At 47.2% G+C, this 18,458-nt stretch overlaps 1 protein-coding gene across 3 annotated transcripts in view; it reads right to left on the bottom strand.

The window, feature by feature from the left end:
• Positions 1-33: 33 nt before the first annotated feature.
• The window catches only part of LOC100120131 (signal-induced proliferation-associated 1-like protein 1), a 47,423-nt gene continuing 28,998 nt past the window's right edge, over positions 34-18,458 (bottom strand). For 2 of the 3 annotated variants that reach the window (XM_008213157.4, XM_032599510.1), the window contains 13 exons: positions 7,854-8,046; positions 6,862-7,431; positions 6,230-6,776; positions 5,978-6,084; positions 5,684-5,895; positions 5,253-5,601; positions 4,552-5,161; positions 4,193-4,459; positions 3,575-3,972; positions 2,991-3,486; positions 2,415-2,873; positions 1,098-1,298; positions 34-1,004 (listed from right to left, as the gene is read on the bottom strand). In XM_008213157.4, the coding sequence (XP_008211379.1) occupies positions 809-1,004; positions 1,098-1,298; positions 2,415-2,873; positions 2,991-3,486; positions 3,575-3,972; positions 4,193-4,459; positions 4,552-5,161; positions 5,253-5,601; positions 5,684-5,895; positions 5,978-6,084; positions 6,230-6,776; positions 6,862-7,431; positions 7,854-8,037 (4,596 nt within the window). In that variant the 5' untranslated portion in view covers positions 8,038-8,046 and the 3' untranslated portion in view covers positions 34-808. The remainder of the gene's footprint in view (positions 1,005-1,097; positions 1,299-2,414; positions 2,874-2,990; positions 3,487-3,574; positions 3,973-4,192; positions 4,460-4,551; positions 5,162-5,252; positions 5,602-5,683; positions 5,896-5,977; positions 6,085-6,229; positions 6,777-6,861; positions 7,432-7,853; positions 8,047-18,458) is intronic. The other variant, XM_031929515.2, reaches the window with a different exon arrangement.

Raw genomic sequence — 18,458 nt, 5'->3', positions numbered from 1 at the left:
ATAAGGTAATGTCTGAAAATAAACACGTTGAAATAATTTTATGTCGATAACTTTTCTTTATTGCAGGGTTGTACAATGTTTTCGCTTGGGCGCACTTAGAATATAAAACGTGTAATAAATTACAGAACGGTTACATCTTAAAGTAATAATGCTTACAAAGTACAGGTAATATTTGGTCATTTTTTCTTTTGTGTAATAATATATAATAGGTGTATATCTATGCATAATCAAATATATAGCTAACAAATTGTTTTTGTCTCTTTTTGTTACAATAACGCGATCTCTCTCTCGTCTCGTAGAAATAAGGTCATCTGCGTCCTTACTTACGATGGTAACACTCTATACTTAAAATTGGAACTGCTACTCTTTTTTCGTCTTATTTTACAGTGCAATCGCATGAGATGATCGACGGGAGTTGACATTAATACTGCATTTACACACGACAAAAGGAAAAATACAAAACAAGGACTTGGTTTACAAGACAACGAAGTGAAAATAAACATAAAGGCAAATTTAGCTAAGAATCTAGGTACGCATATAAGATCAAAATTAACAATGGGGATCATATCCCGAGTAATTACAAAATCTACTTATAATGATGCAACGTCAAGTAAGTAATCGGAAAGAATATATAATCATCAGCCTATACTATAATAATAATTATAACGTGCAGAGGACCAAAACTGATTACAAAAAATAAGCTAGCTCTTTACTTAAATAATTTTTTTTTTCGTAATGTCGAATCGAATAAATTGATCTTCAACAAACAAAGGTATGGGAAGAAGATAACGCAGATTTAACGAAGAAACTAATGATAATAGATCATGAACCATTCGGTGAAGCGTTTGATGTGTTGGGTGGCTGCGTGGTTCTCGTCCTGAAGTCGTCGATTTTCATCTCGCAACCGGCGAACCTCGTCCTCCAATGAGAGTCGACGGCGTGTTTCGCGCGCTACGCGCATCTCGAGACTCGACAGGTGACTCTGCAGGTCTGTGACCGAAGTCCTATGTTAAGAAGAATTATTTTATTAACATCACATTGTTCATTGCATTATTAAGGAACCGTATACATTGTAAAAGATATTGAATAAAGCTTACGGAATTGTGTTTGATCCTTCTGTCAGTCTGTCTTCTGACCATTCTTGATTGTGCTTAGATGTTCTATTATTCGTGTCATCCTGGTGATTCGTTGTCCAAGACTCAGTATCCACCTCAACTGAACTTTTTATTTCTTTGTTTAACAAGTTACTTGGAGGTTTTGTTATCTGTTGGGGCGTTTTTGTGACTCGTGGAGAAAGTCTGCAATATTGGGAATAATTAACAAAAAAATACAAGACATTTAATCGAAGAAAATTAAAATGAAAGTGCAACAAATCAGTCTCTTCTACAGTCTGATTATTATTATGTGTAGGTAATTACAATGGATCCGTCTTTTTTCGTTTAGATGTCATGTTAAATATACAGAAGTTAAATAACAAAAAAAAGGTAAAGTATGTTTAATGATGAAGTATGATTTCTCTAAAAACGTACTCGACAAATTGTGGGAGGTCATTAAGCTGGGATGCCCTGATGGGAAAAGAGGCATACAGGGATAAGGGCAGTTATGCTAATCAGGAATCTGTCGATCCACAAAAGATCAATAAAATGCATACGTATTGTATGTGCTACCGACATTTTTAGAAAACTTTATTTAAAATACAAATAGGTATTAGGTTGTACAGCTATAATTTTGTTAGCATCCAAACATCATTTTGAAAATAAAAGTAGTTTTGAAGCTGCCTAGTGGCGCCATCTATTTGAAAAATTCTGATACAGTAGATGTACTTCCGTCAACATTAAAAAATGGCATGATATCATTGTTTATTGACAGAATGTTAAAAAAAATCTATCTCAAAGTAAACATGAATAATCAAAATTGAATCGTTAGTCGCTAAATCGTTACAGTTGTCTAAAAACATTTAAAGCTTCAACTCTTTTTAAACATAAATCTCTTAATTTGCTTTGTAAAAATTTAATCTCCATTAAAGCGATTGCAGCTAAGGATTCAATTATGATACGATAGCAAAATAATCGTGGTTTGTTAATAATTGTCACCAAGTTAATTTTTTGTAGTTTTGCGATATCACATAACTAGACCAGAGAGTAATAAAAAGTATTGAAAGTATGAATGGTAATAAACTCGTATATGTAAAAAAAATGATTTTACTTTGCTAGTTAATGAATTATTTCTCTCTGTCCTAGCTCACTTGAATTAGTAAAAAAAATTGATTTTCACGTCTCAATTAACTTCTTTTGTTCGCTACCAAAATTCACCCAAAAAAGAATCAAGCTGTGAGCACGACAGGTATATATTGCTTTCGATCGTAAGTATATTGCAACCGATGAAGTTTAATCTAGTTTTCATAATTTATTTACCTTTCTTCTTTCGTCATTTTGTTCTCACTAGGAGCTGGGCTCGATGCCGTGCTGGCATTCGAAATAACAGTAGCTGGCCTCGCCATAGTCAAAATTACTTCAGAACCTGGATTTCCATTTTCCTGCGAACCATTTGGCAACACGCTCAGAGTGGAAGAGCTGTTGCCGCAGAGGTTTTCGCGCGATCTACATCTGTTCTGAATTTCTAGCAAATTGTTGTTTACTTTATTCGAATTTTGATTATTTTTTGAGTTCTGATTATTCACTGGATGCCCATCGTCTGCTATGTAATCAGGGTTAATGAGTTTCATCAAGTCTTCTTGCAATGTACTGGACGTCAAATTTGCAGAATTTCTGTGTGAATTTCTAGCACCAGATTTTGGCCGTGGACTTTGATTGCGAGAACCAGTACTCGAAGGAGTTAAGTTGCCGGCACGATGTTTGTTTGCTCTTCTTAACCTGTGAACATTGCACAATAAACAATTATTGGTTCGTTAAATTATACCTCACTTTTTTTATCTCTTTTTCGCTGCAAATATATTAAATGTGTTGGCTTCAAATAACACTCATACGTACCTAGGTGAAATACTCCCCGACCCATTGGACAGTTCATCTTCACTTGGCAAAGTGGAGATGTCAGTCGCGTTCCCATCGGAAATCCTGACCTCCGGCGGTAAACTTGTCGTAAAATCCTTAGGCCTGTACTCGATGCTAACTTTGTGTGGCACTGGCCTCTCTGACATCGTTGTCTTAAGGCACGTCACTTTTTCGCCCACTTTGAATTCTTGAGTCTGTTCCTCTTTGCGATCACCGTTTAAATCCATCTGCTGCAAAATTTCCGACTCGTATTTGCTTCTCCGTCTTTCATAAATTTCCTCGTTGTTCGCTTTGCTCTCTTCGTACACGTCGTACGACTTTGAGCTACGATCTGCTTTGCTCTCGCTGTGAGCTAACGATGAACCTTCATACTCGGTGTAGCGAACGAGGTTGTTATTGCTACCCGATTTTGGAAGACTGTAAGTCGCGTTCTGAACAAGCGGAAGAGAATTCGTGACCGAAAGTTTTTGATGACCTACAAAATAAATGTTTGATTTTTTAGTCATGCCAATATAGAATACAATTATCACAGAGCCAAAGATTATAAAATTTGATCTCTGTACCTTCATTTTTATGCAGCTCTCGCTGAGAAGCATATATATTTTCCTGTTTCGTTTCATACTTCTCCTTCTGGAGCTTGACGTAGCTAGTCGACACGTGTTCCTGACTGCGATGAGAATTTTCGAGCCTCTGATAATTATCGTGTCTAATGCTCTCCTGTATTGATCTGGGTGAAACGTAATTGCTCTCTTTAAGATCATGATTATGAAGATGATTGTGATGTCTCAGGTTGTCATAATTCTTTCCAGTAGCGTAGTGAGACTCCTTTTCCTTTTTTGGCGTAAAAGAGCTGGCTTTGCTCGGCGTACCGGTCTGATAGTTTTGCCGGGCAGGCAAAGGCGGTGGCGTGCCGTCGTTGCGATGGGACGGATCCTGATCTTGAGGCTCCAGAAGCTCGTACCTAAAAATTAAAAGCCGTTAGTAACGAATAATTCGACAAATCATCTCACAAGTACGTGCACTTCAAATTCAATCATCATTAGTCACAGTTTGGAGAAGGAAAGTTAGTTAGTGGGTTATCGAGTGGCAAAGTTGAAGTTGGAGTGCATGTACCCTGTCGTCTGGCGTTGTCGTTCAACGATAAGCGGTTTCGCAAACGCACACGCGCACACAAAACTCACCATCGATCGTCAGCGCTACTGTGGCCGCTGCTGCTGCTGGTCATGGTACCTTCTAAGGGAAACCGCGGATCGTTGAACGACCTGGAGCTCGAGCCCGTTCCATAGCCGGAACTGTTACTGGATCGAGGAGGACTAAAAGACCGTTCGTACCTCCTTTGATGTGGCATGGCCGTCTGCTGGCTCGGTGTGCTCTCTGGGTTGGTTAAGTTTTCGTAGTCCCCCTCGTAGTTACTCGATAAATACTGGCAGTTTTGAAGCGTGCAACCTCTGCAAAGCGAAAACCGCATAATTAAAAATATAATACATCCTTTGATCAAGTTGAGACAGTCCAGGCAGCGGATGAACATCGCTGACTTTACCTTCTAGGTAAACCGTCGTTGCTGGGCGGAATAACGGTAACCGTGACCTGTGCACTAGTCTTAAGCAAGTCGACCATTTGGTCATGGCTGAGCGTCGAAACTGCTACCTTGCATATCTCGACGAGCCTTGATCCTTGTCTGAGGCCCGCCTGCCAAGACGAGCCCATGCTCTCGACCTGAGTCACCACTCCGTCTGGCTGCACGTGAAAGCCCAGTTGGCCGAGTGCGTTTCTTTTGAGGGAGAGTTCGGAGGCCGGTGCTCCTTGAGTGACGGCGCGCAGACGGGCGACTATCTCCATAAGCTCGTCTCTATCACCGTAATCACCTCGCACGTGAATCGTTATACACTCCCCTTGGTGATGATACAGTCGCAGACTGTTCGTCTGAGCATGCCACCCCAAAACGCTTATGCAGGGCGCGACAAAGACAATCTGCCTCGAGTGCTCCTCGATCAAGACTATCGTATCAACACTGATGCCGAGATAACAGTCTGTGTTTTGATTGCTGTCCTCGAGAATCACTTGCCAGCAGATCGCGCCGCGCTGAGAGGCGTCGCACGAGAGCCGCGGACGGGCTGCGGTCTTTTTCTTACTGCTGAACGACAGCATCGCTGTAAAAGAGATGGAGAACAATATTAGTTGACGATTCTAATTATAACATCAATCAAAATCCAAAGTTAAACGAGTTGAAGCAACACTCACAGAACTTTTGTCCAGTCTCGACCAAAGTAGTCGAGGAATAATTCGTCGCGAGATCCTTCAGATACTCCTGGCGAGTACGCGTGGCCATAGTCGCGAACTTCTCGGACCTGTGTGCGGCATTTTCTGCATTGATCACCTTGGCCAGGATGAAGTCAGCAAAGTGCTTGCCCTTGGAGAACGTAGCCCCAGAGGGGACAGGCGGTCCAAACACCGGCACCTCTTTGCTGCGCGAGACCGAAACGCTGTACTGCGTGTTCTCCGTGCAGGGATTGATGGCTCGCACGATGATGAACACGTGCTGGAACTGCGAGCGTATACGCTTTGGACTGAAGGGCAGCGCACCTGGCTCCTGTACATTCAAAGAGAAATGAGAAAAATTAGCATGGACTGCGGATAGACACTGTGAGAAGATCGTAATGAGGGGAACGTACCTGGAAGACAATGGTGACTATATCGTTGCCGATGTGCCGCTTTCTAAGTAGCTGCTGACGGTTATTCGCCGTGAAAGGAAGCATCGTCGAGATGTGGAAGGTGACTTCCGCTCCTCGGTGCGTCGCTGCGACCGCGTGGGTACCCGTCGAATCGGTCCTCGTGTCCAGGCCCGCCTTGTATCCTTCGAATCCTCGCAGTCTTATTCTTTGGCCTGTTGTGTAAAAAAGTTTGAATCAGCTTTTTCGTCTCCAGCAGTTGATTTCGAAATCGTTTAACGGACGCGTGGGTCTTACCAATGGAGTCTAAGAATTCGAGAAAAGCTGGACCAGCGTGCTCGTTATTGTACATCTCCTCCTCAGTCCTCTGGCCAGCTCTGCAGTAAAGCACGCCAACCTTGTATCTGAATCGAGAAAGAAGAAAAAGTTGTAATACACGAATCCAGAACGAGCTCCGCTGCAGAGAGTGGCAAGTCAGTCGAGAAAACTAGGCTCGAATTAATTACCAACTCCGTGGCAACGTTTCCTTTTTACAAGCAGACTACTCACCTGTTGGACAGTCCCTGCTCGTCGAGTCTAGCCAGCGACTCCTCCGACTGGCTGTTGCCCAGTCTGAGGCAGTTCATCTGCACCTCGGGTGCGACCAGCTCGAGTATCTCCCTCGTGGGGATTTTGCTCTGCTGCGGTCTGGCACCACCGGGCAGCGCCTCCTCGGGTACCGATCCCCTCAGGGTCAGCAGCTCGGACGTCCTCACGATGATCCGGTACTGCTGGCCGTCCTTGCGTATACTGATAGCCACTGGTCCCAGCTGCTCGTCCATGCCGAACCAATTCTGGTGCTCGCGGCCCAGGAAGTAGCGCCGGTAGTAGTGGGCGCCCTCGTCGATGCTCTCGATGGGCAGCGGACGTTTCTGCAGTGGACAGGTGTGCTTCCAGAGGCTCTCGCCGGGGCCAGGCTCGAGAACGGACACGCCGTAGGCCAGAGCTGGACGGTGCAGACCGTTGCCCTGGGTACGGCGCGTCAGGCCCACCTCGCGCTCGCCCTCGCCTCCGGTTTCGTTGCGGAAGAAGGGACACGACTCGAGGAGCTCGTTGCCTGCAAAAGTATAGGCAGTCGTGAGTATACGAGTGTCGCGAAGTGTGCAGGCAATATACTTCATTCGAATAATACGAATACTCACCCTTGCCGTCGCCGGCATCCTCCTCTGGGGCCTCGTCTGGAGTGGACGCCCTGAGCGAGCTGGCTGCCGATGCACCTGTCGCGGTGTTCCTCCTCCTGGCCAGCAGTATCCCCCTGAGCTTGGCCGCGTAGCCCAGATTGGCCGTCAACGACTGGCAGTCGTAGTGAGCGAAGGCCCTCCTCCTGTGTCTCTCCTCGACGTCGGCGGAGACGACGGGGCTGGTGCAGGTCTGCTCGTCGTTGGTACTGGAGGATCCGCTGGCCGCGGAGCTGCTGTTGGTGCGAGGCGGTTTGCTGCTGCCCCAGAGCCGGTTCAGTTTGAGCCTGAGCTTGGGACTGGAGCCGCTGGGGCCGCAGACCTCGTCGACGTCCGGCGACTGGCCCTCGGATGTGCTGTGCTGGTGCTGCTGCTGCTGCTGCTGTTGCTGGTGGTGGTGGTGAGACGCGCGACGCATCAGGAGCTCCGAGGCCATGGGTCCGCGCATCACTGGGTCACCTGGTCGGAAGTCCTGCAGCATCGCCAGCAGGTTGTCGTTCATCGAGACTGACTGGGCCACCACGTCGATGCTACCTGTTGATTTCGATTGCGAGATCGCGGCGATCAGTGAGGGAGAACGAGTGCAGTGCGACGACGGGTGATTATTTACATCGTGTTGTAAGTAGGTGCTTCAACTATATATAGTATACATTATATGAATAACGAAGATTCTGCGCGTGCCAGGGATTTTACAATGATTCGAAGACAATCGCTCTCTTAAATGCCATTACTGTGATGAATGAGAGTGAAGTTCTAAACTCGTGTCTCTTCGCCATGAATTCAAAAGCACTTGGTCTTACCGAGCATAACTCCTTCTGTGGTATCGAGTTGAGTGAGAGAGACAGAGAGAGAGAGAGAGAGAAAGCGGTAAGCCGCAGAAAATGAAAACAGAAGGCAGTATAACGATCTGAGTTAATCGCGGCATCGCACGAAGGCCAATTTTAAAATATACGTACCATGCGAACCATACTCTCGTCTAAGTGGCGTCTCGGGAACTCGCGAATTCGGATCCGGACTGTGTGGCAGCTCGAGGCTCGAGTTGGAACGATGCAGAGCCAAACCTCGACCGACGCGGCTGCTTGGTCCAACGCTTCCTCCTCCGCCACCGCTGCCCCCGTTGACCGGTAGGCTCGCGATCATCTCGTCATTCTGAAACACACATGGATAAATTATTAGCGATCTGAGTTTATTGTAGTGTACCTAGAAGCTAATCTACGACACACCGTTTACACATAATTGTATTTTCGGAACAATGAGAGCAATACTCGCCTAAAATTCGGCAGATAGCGCGCTATCTGAATCTAAAAATAACGGCCTCGCTCTCACTCGCTCAAAAACATCATCGTAATCCTCGATTCAAGTCAATCGATACACGCGCTTATCGACCTCTATTAACTCGTCGTCAGAGGAGCGCACGCCCGTACAAATAGGGTTATGCAGATACGACGACGACAAATTCCAACCTCTATAGCAACGCACACATGCGCCACTGATAAATATTTATCTGCGCGTACCGGACTCGATAAATATTCATAGAGCTCCGCGACGAAAAGCTCCTCCTCGCGCGACGAGGAGCAAAAGGAGAAAAGCGATATCGCGGATTTAATTAAACGCCGACGACGTCGAGTTATAATAATCGCCGCGCGATCCAAATTCGCTAATTGAATTACGTATACGTATGCTAATGACCGCAGCGCGAGTTATGCATTGTTTATTATTGTTTTTTATCATCGTACGGCAAGCCGCATGGGAATGCGTGCTGACGATTGTTTATTGTGCACAGAGCTTTGCGTGCCAAGCGCGCTAATGACAGAGCATAGAGCGAACGACTTAGGGGATAATTCGCGCGCGATGTGTGTATCTGCAGCTTCATTGTGTGCAGTGTTTGCTCATGCGCTACGCCTGATTACGGAACTAGGGAAGGATGAATTTTTTTTTCTCCGCTCGCGATCTTAAAATACAGCAACAATATTCGGCCGAAACTCGGCGTCAAAACACATCCGCATAACTGGCGCCGTCTCAGTGCTCTCGCGTTAATTAACTCCGAGAGCTACAGCGCTAAGGTTCTCGTCCCCGCCTACATTACACTATATACACACACTCGCGCGCATTGTCCGAGCTCAGCGCGCGAAACTCGAGCCACTGCTTCTCTTTTAATATAACGCGCACAAGGCTTTTTTTATACAGTAAAGCGACGATTATAGTCGCTCGCTGGTTTTGACCCACATATTACAAATAACCGTGACGGTTCGGCAGCGCCAATTCAAACGGCGACTGTATCAATCAATGGAAACCGCCTCCGAAGCAATTAAAGCCCATCTACGCACACACACATATCAGCCTCCGCAGGTCATTCGCTCCTCTCTCTCTCTCTCTCTCTCTCTCTCTCTCTCTCTCTCTCTCTCTCTCTCTCTTCGGCTCGACTGAGTCACACACGCCACGAGAAGCGTGGCTAATGCACCTACACCCCATTAAAAGCCCCGGCTGGGCAAAAAAAAGGCGCGAAAACGAATTGGAATTCCTCCCTGTGCTCGGTATATACATACACACGTCAGAGTCTTCGAAAGATCGAGGTATGCGTCACAGGCCGAGATTTCTACTCGGGAGAGAGAGAGAGAGAGAGAGAGAGAGAGAGAGAGAGAGAGAGAGAGAGAGAGAGAGAGAGCTGTGTATTCGGTTATACGGTCACGAGCTGAAGAAGCTTCGAGCAGTGCATTCCGCGCGTTCCGCGACTGCATCGCGGCCGGCTCTGATGCTCCTCCCGGTATTCCCTGGAACATTATGTGTGCAAAGGGACGATTCGTCATGCTTTTCCGAATGTCCGAGGGATCGGCATTTCGCGGGAGGATTATAGCCGCCGTCGATCACGAGAAAAATAATAACACTGCGTATCGAAAGTGCAGTCGAGGGTGAAATTCGATATTTTCTCTTATCGGCGGCCGCTTAATTACGAGAAATCGGTATATCGATAAACAACTCGTAAAGAGCGAAATCAATAGACGAGCTGCGATTCTTAATTCATCTCCGCCGGCACAAACGATAAAGACGCTCTATATGCAGCCGATAAGCGCCGCGCGAATATACTCAAGCGTGTGTGCGTGCGTTAAACCGTTCCAGAAAGAAACGAGCGGATGTATAAACAAGAGTCGAAACGGCCCGATGGGCGAATCGATAAAGCGCGTGAGAAATATAAGCGCTGCTAATGTAAATAAGCTCCTCTCGGCTTATAGCTATACACGTTTATCTAGCTGACCGATAGATCCGATCTTGGGCCCGAAGGTGTCGCAATTAGGCGGACAGAATTCCGGAAAGTTCGTTAGCGAGATAAGATCGAAAATTCGCGCTATGAACCGTTGTCTCTTCGTTCGCGACGACTTAACGATCCTTTACAGCGTGCAGTAACCTAATGCGATATCGGCACGGGGTTAGCCGGTTGTTAATTTATACTTTAGAACTTGACTTAGCTCGAAGTCACTAAAAAAAAAAATCCATCGAAGATAATCTCTCACTCGATGCAACGCGCGGTCGAACTGCCTATCAAAGCGGCCGTGCAGCAGAGGATGTAAATTAGGATCGATGATGGCTCTGCCTCCGGCGCATCTGCGCCTATAAAACTTTTCGGCGTGACTCAGAGCCCGAGGAATGCGGCTATTTGGGCGGTCCCCCCGAAGCAGCAGCGGAAGACGACCAGCACTCGTGGGGGACGATATTCGCGCGCGGATCGAGGTAAAAGTAAAGACCGCTTTCCGGTATTTCCGAGGCTCGTTAATCGCGCGCGTATTATTTCCCCAATATCGGCGCCTCTGCTTTTTTTCTCTCTCTCTTTGAACTCTCGCTGTTGCGACGCTTTTTTTTTTCATTCTTTGAAAGCCACACGGTCATGCATTATTTATGCTCGAAAAGCCCGCGGACGTGTGAGGCTGTCTGCCTTTATTTTCTCATTATGCATGCGCACTCGGGACTAACGAACGACGCTGCGTGATTTCTCGTTCGAAGAATCGCTTACTCGCTTTTATTCTAATACGTGAAAGCCTCGTGGAAATAATGCACTTATATCCTCGGCGATTGACTCCTCAGCTCGAGAGAGACCTTGACTAAACAACACGTAGTCTTACGCAAAGCCGCTGAACACGCGAGAGGGAGAGAGAGAACCTCACAATCCTCGGGTTATCTCGCGCGGATCGGCAACTCCCCTTTTACGCCGATAGAAATCGAAAATATCGGCGCTGCTCGCAGGAGCGGAACATCGGACGGTAGCAACGACCTCGGCGCTGTTAAGGTTTCTATCTCTCGGGGATTATACCCGGCGCGTAATTCCGGATACCTACCGGCGACGAAAGTGAAAATGTCGAGCGTAGATAAGCTGCGCATTAGCAGCTGCTTTCGACGCGAAAGTCGTTAATAGTCGTGAATTACGAGCGCGTCGATTCGTCATCGATAGATTTCGGACACGTATAGCTTCGAGTCTTGCTTATCGTACTCCTTTTTTTCCCCCTCGAAAATACGCTTCGCTATGCGAGCGTAGTTCGAAGGATCGTCATCGAGCGGCGCTGTGTATACGGGAGCGGAGAGAGCTGAGTGAGGCAACGAAGAGAGAAGGTCGAGGGCCTGAAATCCGGTCCCAACCGGAAGTCAGGCGTGTCCGCCCTAAAAGAGAAAAAAACAGCCGCTGCTGCTGTGCGCGAGGGAACGAGAGAGAGAGAGAGAGAGAGAGAGAGAGAGAGAGAGAGAGAGAGAGATAGAGAGAGAGAGAGAGAGAACACGAGAGGAGAGGACAAACTGGCCGCGCGACTTTGGACCGATAGCCTGTCGACGACGACGTTGACTTAATCTGCGACGTTCGTTTCCTGTGTGTAGCTCTCTCTCTCTCTCTCTCTCTCTCTCTCTCTCTCTCTCTCTCTCTCTCCGTAGTTTGTTGCTCTACCATAATGGCTGGCTGCACTGTGTGTAAATCATGGCGGTGCTATAGTTTTGTGCAAATTAGCGCAGCATAATTGAACGATTGAATATGGATCTCACGTTTTAATGATTTCCAAGAACGAAGTATGCAAATTTCCTCCGTATTCCCACTGTTTGTAAACAGATCGAATCTTCATCGCTGCGCACGAGTTTCGCTGCATGTGTGTGTACGTAAGCGCTCGTCGTTTGTGTCTGCGTTTAACGAGCCGGGGCGAGCTGAGTAGGCTAAGATTAGGCCGTACGTGTTTGTCTGATTTTTTTGCCACCGCGCGAATGCAGCTGACGCTGGGAGAGAGAGAGAGAGAGAGAGAGAGAGAGAGAGAGAGAGAGAGAGAGAGTGAGAGAGAGTGAAAGAAAGTGTTCGGACGACAATGACTTTGGCTCGATCGTTTAGCAATTATTTATATGTATCGCGATTAACGAATTATGTAAGGGGACATCGACCTGCCTCGACACACATACTTCTCCGTCATTATTCATCGGGCATGTACGAGCGATTGTGCAGCGCGGAGAGAAAATCGTCAATGCCTCATTCTTTGCGCGCGTATACGACGTGGAAACCGTTTTCCTCAAAACTCGCTCTCATAATTACACCTTTCCCTCGCCTTCTTTTTTCTCCACCGAGCTGCAACGATAATTGCAACGTCTGCGTACACGAGGCTCGTTATACGTCCGATGCTTCTGACTAATCGTCTAACGGCCCGATTCGTCGTATTATTTATAAATCGGTTGTGTATATGCACACCGTTCGCGGAGCGAGAAAAATCCTTACGGAAATTCGCGCGAGCACAGCATAGCCGAGATATTACGAAACGAGCCTCGAAAGCCGGCGCATAAAGCGCGCAACGCTCTCGGCCTGACAAAGCCCGGTATACTGGAGCGACCAAAAGCAAAAGCCGATATTGCGCAAAGTCGCGCAGCTGCCGTCGCGATATGGAACAACAAAACGATCTCGTTTTTCTCCCGAGCATTATATGCGCTTAAAAGGGATAACCGTCTCAGTCTCTCGTATGGGCGCAGCGGGAAAACAAACTTTCGGACCCGTGTGTCGACTGTGCAGTGCGCGTAATATGGTGATACGGGGAAAAAGTAGGGGAGTATACAGCGGAGAGAGAGTGAGAGGGATTGTGTGTACAGGAAATCACGAGCGATTGTCCGTGTACGGGCTGCACACTTCAAGCCTCGTCGTCGTCGTCGTCTTTGGGTCTATATGGCGTGTTTTGCTCCTGATCTCGGACGCCGCTTTCATTTTTATATACGCGTATTATTTTTCTGTAATCGAGGTGCAGCGAAGATTTTTCGCAGTCGATCGACTAGATGCAGAACTTTCTCTCCACGTGATTCGATCAATCGCGCGCCGAACAAGGGATAAATCCTTCTATATATTACTCCCGATTTTCGCTTTCGTTCCGTTAATTTCCATTTCGCGCTAAATCTCCCCACCATACCCACCCATAATATAACAACCTCTGCAACACGTACTTTCTCTCTTTCGATTTTCCGCGCTACACACGCGCCTCCGATGATTATTGCTCGCTACTACACACAGCGCCGGGTGTGGCACATGTGCAAGAGCGAAGGCTGCGCCGCTTTTTAATTGCGCGCGCGAGAAAGAGCCTTTAATGATAAAGCCAGAACACGGCTTGTGCAGTGGCGTTGTCTCCGCGCGGTTTCTCGACGCCAGCAATGTGGAAAATTGAGAGAAATGCGCTGGGAAATCGTACTGCTTGTACGATCCGCTTATTAAGACTAATGAGAGCAGACGCACGCGCGCAGCGCTGCTCTTTTAAATGCGCGCGTGCGCGTCTTAACGGCTCTTGACGCAACAGGTGTTAGATCTCGCGGATACGTACGGAGAGAGAGAGAGAGAGAGAGAGAGAGAGAGAGAGAGAGAGAGAGAGATATCGACGGATAAATATGTGTTCCATGCAGCAATAATCGTAAATTAGACATTGGGCAACGCGTTATCAGTGTAAAAACCGAAGGGGGAGAGAAAGAGGCTGCGTATAAGGGAATCCATAACCGCGTGCGCTAGAGAGACTTCAAAACCTGTACACTTGGTATAATATCAGGGTTTCGCGTTTAAGCTCGCGCGCGCGCAACAACAAACCAAATAAGAATAGTTAATTACCGTAAGCGCTGATGCACATGCACACGCCTCGAGAGACGCTAAACAACTTTGCGCCGTACATAAGCGAGCTGAAAAGCTGCATTAAAGTACAGTTATATAGCTGCTCTCTTTCTGCAGCCCGTGTATAGGTATGAAATCAACTGTCGATGCTCAGCGCGGTTATTATTTACTGCTTTTATTCGGAAATACAGTGTCGCGTATTATAATGCATTTTCGAGTGCGCGCAGCGGAGTTCTGTAATAGGACGTGACTCGGCAGGAGTTTTGTTACATGCTGAATCGCGAAACGGTTAGACGAGCGCTGTGTTGGTTGGAGTGCGGAATATAATAAGTATAAGAAATAAAACTGTAACGAGGCTTATATCCGACGCAACCGTTAGGAGGATCGAGCCGCGTTTAATTAGCAAAGCACATAAGGAAGATCCTATATTCGAACTCGCTGTTTACGTTCCGCAAAGCGAATCTATTATTAAGCGTAAGGTGCTGCTGCCAGCGGCAATGTCACCCTCTCTGTCGCGTATAAGGAATCGATCGATCGCCGAGCTCGGTGTATCCATTAACGGTCCTCCGACCTCGATTTATACCGAGACAATACCAGAACGAAAATCGCGACTTCCTGTCGGACGATCGTCACCTAATTATGCACGCCTCTCTGTATATGTAGAGCGCAAGAAAACGAAAAAGAAAAAAAAATCGCTTACGGCTGAAACAATGACAGCGAGTGTGCGGAAAAATCGCGGCAGCCCATGAATTATTGATAGCCCGTTTTTTCCTCTCTCAGTCGTCATCGTGGCAGCATCGAGGGAGAGAAAACGGAAACGCGCCTATATAGTCGTGAGAAATCGCGAGTCGACCTTCCCCCGATGCTCGCGTAACGAGTTAATTTTCTCATACATGCGCGAGTTCTCTGCACTTTTCTGATTTGTATTCTCGACGGGCGACGAGGAGTCGCGCTGAAGAAAAAGGAGGATAGCCGCGAAGGCCGAGGACGAAGAGAGAGAGAGAGAGAGAGAGCTGTGTGAGCGGAATTATTTTTCAGCTGATGAGCCTCATAGTGCACGATGACACGTTTGTCTGTTGTCGCTTGATTTTCGACTTGCTGCTTCGGATAGTCGATAATAACTGGTTTTGAAAATGTATAATTTAGAGAGCAGAGCAGAATGTGCATGTGTCAACGAGACACGCACGCGCATTTAGCGAGAATATAAGTCGGCTTCGAGGCTAGCAAAAAACGAAGCAGCGGAGAGAAAACAAAGCAAAAGGATAAAGCACATAGGGGAGAGAGCGAGAGGATGTCACAAACAGCAGCGCTATCAGGCCACACCAGGATTTGCAAGGGAGCCCTGCCCTCCTGCCTACGCGTATGTGTACCTAATTGAGTCGATGCTTCGTTGTTTTACCCTTTTTTTCCCTCCTTTAATCAAACAAAGTGTCCTTCCCTTTCATTTTTACAAAAAATCGTCGTTACGCCTCTTCACGCATCGGATTATTGCTTAATACTTGTATAGTCAATAAAACAAGCATATACAGTCCATATATCCGATCCATCACGCAAAGTCGTCGTACTCGCGGGATTATAAAACTTGTGGAATAAGCCGCGCCCGCGTGTATACTGTACAGTGCATGAAAGCCGTGCTTCCGCTTTTCTACGAAGAGGCGCGTACCAGGGATGGGGGGGGGGGGGACATCGAACCCACACACCAGAGCGTAATTCAGCCGGTGTGTGATGTATACTTATTATCCCTAGAAATTATTCATTGAATATAACATATATTATATGAAGGTTCGTACTATTTCAACTGTACTGCAATACACAATAACCTGCGCTAGTTTGCAAATATTTCTCATCTGAATGCAGAATGTCATTATATTATCTCCTGTTACAAATAAGTCCTTCGACGCGCATCAGCGAAACGCTCTCGAGAAAGGCAACGAACGCGTTCGCGTTCTCGATTCACCCGACGACGCGCGCAAAGCGCAGAGAGAGAGCCTCAATGAGTTTTTCAACGGCGTAACTGGTTTGCAACACGTAGTAGTATACTACTATACTACTCGTCGCGGAGATCCACAGGTGTGCGGGGCGCGGCGGCACAGGATGATCGTACACACCTTCCCTCTCTCTCTCTCTCTCTCTCTTTCGATATATCTCCTTTACTCGCCCGCGATGTATATACATGTATAGTACATACTGTAGAGCATTACGTGGAGAGCGGACTCGCTGACCCTGATCTTCGCGGGAGTGTAGCAGTGGAGGGGACATCAGCAGCGCCAGCAGCGCTGACTTTATTGTTGTCATTCCGTGCGCCCGATGTCGAGTATTATAGTTTTTTTCGTTAGATGCCTTGATTCTCATGTATAAATGGTATTGTCGTTTTATCGTTTCCGGCCGTCTCCATTTGGCCGGCGAATTCTGTTTGGAGAAGATACGGCTTCCTGACGTATCCCGATGAATGCGTCCGTCTGTGCTGCCGACGGTCGATCGTCGGAGAACGAAGCGACTGTCGGTCGCTTGCATTCCTGAATATTTAAATTTTACTTCCTTCGTCTCGATACCTCAAAAGCTCGCACACTCGTCCTCTTGCCAAAACTCGAAGAGCTTCCGCCGCTGCACTTATAAGCTCCGCACGTAACACGAGACGGCTTCTGGAGAGAAAGACTACGCCGCGCATTTCTCGATTATTTATACTTCTCTCTCTCTCTCTCCTTAAAACTTTCTTCGCTCTTCGGCTCGCGCGCATAGGATATAATATCTGGCCGAGCGCCAGCCTCGACTATTCTCTCCGAGCTCGAGCGGCACTTTCGCTTACGTGTACGAGGCGATCTGTCCTTTTGCGTATTATGCGCGCGCCGCGTAATTCATATGGCTTTGTACGGGCTTTGGGGCTCTGGTAAAGATCGCCTTGGCACCCGAGTGTAAGAAAGTGTCTTTTGTGGATTAAGGACGAGCTTTCGTGCCAAGTAATCTACTGTTGCGGGTGTGTACGTATTAAGAGAGTTTTTGACCCTGTGCTATGATACGATACAGCTTGGATCACGAGCTTCGAGCTTGCGGTTCGCTTTCCCATCCCCCGCGTGTTGTCACTCATAAAATGTTTAGTATCCAGTAGTTTTTCTCCGGAACGTCGTACGGCCGAGTTAACGATCTTTCGGCAGAAAAAGAAAATTAAAAGCCCGTATAACGACGTTACACAATGCGTCGTATATACATAGTACAATACCCTCGCGAACATCTCTCCGACAACGAAACCCATATACGCCACATTCCTTCGCACGCATACGAGAGAGGGAAAAAATTCAAACACACACGTTGTAAGAAGGTCGCCTCGGCGTATGCATACGGCGTTTTTGTCCGAGTCAAACGCTATGGGAACACTACCACTCTTACGTCTCTTGTCTCTCTCTCTCTCTCTCTCTCTCTCTTTCTCTCACACACACACGCCGCAGGAGACCAAAGTATATCGCCGTCTGCTGGGGCCTTTTACGAGAGGACTCGAGGGACTGCTCGGCTCGTTGACCCGCTTTTTTTTCGTATAACATAACGTCGTCGTCGTTCGCTCTGTGGGGGGATCTTGAGAAGCTATTGTGAGGAGGAAGGGTTGTGTGCGCTGGATAAACAAATGGCTGTGATGATTTCCTATGGGAGACTGGGTGCAGCAGCAGCAGCAGCAACGTAGTTTGACGTGTATGTTATGTCTGTATTTCCGAGGAAAAATTGGCCTGTTGCGCGGCCGTAATTCGCTGGAAGTAGAAACTAGTTTGAATATAATGCTTCGCGAGAGAGCTGACCGCCTATTGCGAAACTACTCGAACTGGATCGGTTCCTCCGTTGGCTAACTCTTGGAAAAATAGATGTACGCGATCTTCTTAAATTTTCAACGCGTAGTTTCCGAACGAAAAATTAATTAACGGAAGTGTACAAGCTGCGCACGTTACAAAAAAAACAAAAAAACAAAATAGAAAACTAACAAAACAGATCCCTCGCGCTAAAACGGGGGTACTCGGCTTCCCTAATTAGACCATCGCAACTTCCTCTCCTAATCAATTTTCCCGCGCGAACTTTCACTCCGAGAGCGCGGAGTGAAACGAGGATGCGCGCGCGCGCGGCAAAAAAAGTCTGAAGCATTGTTGCGCCGCACCACACGCCTCTTCGCGCTGCTGCGGGGCGAGATCGATTTGCGGACCTGTTAATGAGCGCGCTGCGCGTATAAGACACGCGGAAGAGAAGAGCTGGGCGACGAAAGTGCGGGAATGGTTATTCTTCTCTTGTTGCGAAGGAGAGGAAGTTATCGAGGCATTTTTTAAAGATGGATGACATTACAACTTTATCAGCAGAGTGTGCATCTGGCAAATGCAGAGAGAACGTCTGAACTTGAGATGGCTCTAATACCGCTTGCAAATGTGTCGGTGCCGAGATATGCATCTGGAGCAATAAGAATCTTAACGATCGCCGCCCCGTATGCATAATCGCAATT

The sequence above is a fragment of the Nasonia vitripennis genome, chromosome 4 (genome assembly GCF_009193385.2).
Source record: "Nasonia vitripennis strain AsymCx chromosome 4, Nvit_psr_1.1, whole genome shotgun sequence".
NCBI lineage: Eukaryota > Metazoa > Arthropoda > Insecta > Hymenoptera > Pteromalidae > Nasonia > Nasonia vitripennis.
The sequence above is the reverse complement of the archived record's forward strand: the minus strand, read 5'-3'. Positions and strand labels throughout refer to the sequence as shown.